This window comes from Limulus polyphemus, unplaced genomic scaffold, assembly GCF_000517525.1.
Source record: "Limulus polyphemus unplaced genomic scaffold, Limulus_polyphemus-2.1.2 Scaffold3341, whole genome shotgun sequence".
Lineage (NCBI taxonomy): Eukaryota > Metazoa > Arthropoda > Merostomata > Xiphosura > Limulidae > Limulus > Limulus polyphemus.
The window spans coordinates 77,583-80,101 of record NW_013668951.1 but is presented as its reverse complement, the minus strand read 5'-3'; the positions used below and the strand labels follow the sequence as shown (position 1 = coordinate 80,101).

The window sequence follows — 2,519 nt, the reverse complement described above, 5'->3', positions numbered from 1 at the left end:
TAAATAATAAATATTTTCTAACGAATACAAAAAACGTAGTTGGTTTAATAAATATTATCTTACTTAGTCTGGTACAGTCACAATGCATAAAATCAATAAAGCAAGGATTTTTAAATAAAGTAAAAGTAACTAACTTTTGTTGAAGTTCAACAAATGATGAAGGTATTTACTTTTCTCATCTGTGTTTCCTAAACATGATTTTTCATCCTTCATGTCGTGGCTCATATCGCACACTTTGTCATTGTTTTATAGCAGTAAGTTCACACCGTAAATAAGATTATCGCATATCAGAAACAAACTGAGAGCTGTTCAGCGAGCGAGAACTGCGTGTAACGAAAGTGTTCTGATGATAAAAAAGGCCTAATAGTGACACAATTTATACCTTAGGTTTAACTTGTAAAGCTACATATAATTGTATGATTTCACCAAAAATATGTAATCATTATAAACTCCCAAGTAAGTTTTCATTTTTTATGTTGGTAAAAGTGCTTGCCTTTATTGAACTCGTGTGTGGAAGAATCTCTTCAGAATGGACTACAGCAAATTCCGTCATGTTGTTTGGATTTATGCACATATGGTGGCTTATTACTAACCATGACAAGAATTAATGATCATCAGAACCTTACTGTAAATATGTAGGTTTTGATTATTTTTAGCTTGCAATGGTTCATTTTTGTAATAAATAGTTTTTAGTTTAGATGACTTTTTTGGCTATCCTGTCATATTGAATAATTGATTAGTGTGCTATATAATGATAATGGTGAATAAGTGTAAATTTATCTTTCAAAACACCAGGTACCGCTCATGCTTGATCGGCTTCATGAACTAAGTGCTCAACAAAAAAAGAGGAAAGAAATGCAGATGATTGCTGACAAACCTTTTGCTCATTTAAACAGAGAATCAAAGGATGGAGAAGCATTTTCTGACGCTAAAGAAAAATCTCAAAATTTACCTTCACAAGATACATCACCCAGTAGTAAAAAGGTAGGTTCTGATAATGGTCCATTACCTTCTCTCACCAGGATAGCTGTTCTTGTTCATTGCTGCCCTCTATATGCAAAAAGTTTTTCACATGCCACAAGCCATGAAATCTCACATACCCCATGATCAATGTGGTTCAGCTGCTTCTTGCATGTAAATCATCATGTGACAACCCTCCACCAATAAGAGTATGACATAATGCTTATGACTCCCTATATTCGATTCTACCAAATCATCACTTCTCATTAGGCAGTGATCAAGTGCAGATGGTTTCACTTGTGCTTTTTTCATGTGTTCATTTTGGTTTTTTTTTTGTGAAGTAGTGATTTACTTGATTTATTTATTTGCAAAAGTTAGTTTTGTCTGTAGTAGTTTTCTGTGATAACTTACCTTTGTTTATTGATTTTTTTATCATTTTCGACTTCTTCATAGTTTAAGATGAATTCTGATGTTTGTGTTTTACAACTTCTGATATTATTACTGCTAATTCAATGCCATTATGGGCTTCAGGTCGGGGGGGTCTCAACCGAGGATTTTTCGGCTATCACTCGTCGGGAGATTGATTGTTATATGAGGTGTCCTTTTTCTTCCGACAATGTTCAGGTTCCTCCTGCATTTTCTGAACCTGTTCATGATGAGGAGAATTTTGAATGTTTTTTTTTCTTTCTTACTACCTATGCCACACATTCCCACACATCTCCTTTCTGAGGCACTCCCCAGATCCCCAGAAAGGTTTTTCGGGGGATATATTAGTGTGGTCCTGTCTAGAGGATAATGTTAATTACGGTGATGGTTCTTACTCTCGTGCTCCACCACAAGGTGTTTTCAGTGCTTGAGGCTGAAGTAGCACTATGGGGTGTCAGCCTGATTGAGTTTGATGTGATCTGCCACATTGGCACATCTCATCCTACTCTCATTTGGATGTCTGGTTCCTGGATGTGTGGTTGATTATGGATTTGTGCAGAGGTGCCCATTTAATAGATTGGTTTGCACAGTACATGCTTCCGTTCTACTTAACATGAGGTTAAGATAGTGTGGATCCTTCTACTATGGGTCATAGGTTCTTTTCCTGATGCTGCTTGGTTTTAGACTGGAGTTGACTGGCCGCATACAGTCTGTTGCACCCTAGCAACTCTACACTTTGGGGCACATTCATTTTAGCTTTCCTCACATTCCTGTCTGAAATATAATTTTTCTACAGTCTTCTACGGGATTGATATTCCAGTATACTGTGGTTCGGATTCCAACCCAACTGGGTGTGCTGCTCCCACTTTACATCAGTGTATGTGACACTTATTTCCACACTGGGCACAGAGTATATCTGGTACTGAAATGATGCAGTGATGTGTTCCTCTTCCAATGGGGATTGCACTTCAAGAGTGCTTTTGGTCAATTTCAAAGGATACTTATTTCTTTCTGTCATGATATAAAAGACTATTTTAGATATTATTGATTAATTTATTTTTGTGAGTGAATATTTTATTATTATTGTTTAGTTTTTGTTATAATAAGAATTAAAAGCAGATGATTGTAGGAAG

At 36.0% G+C, this 2,519-nt stretch overlaps 1 protein-coding gene across 1 annotated transcript in view; it reads left to right on the top strand.

Moving 5' to 3' along the window:
- LOC106469180 (DDB1- and CUL4-associated factor 1-like) overlaps positions 1-2,519 on the top strand; it is a 93,654-nt gene that overhangs the window by 16,787 nt on the left and 74,348 nt on the right. Inside the window, exon 5 of the mRNA XM_022397615.1 lies at positions 796-984. Coding sequence (XP_022253323.1) covers positions 796-984 — 189 coding nt within the window. The remainder of the gene's footprint in view (positions 1-795; positions 985-2,519) is intronic.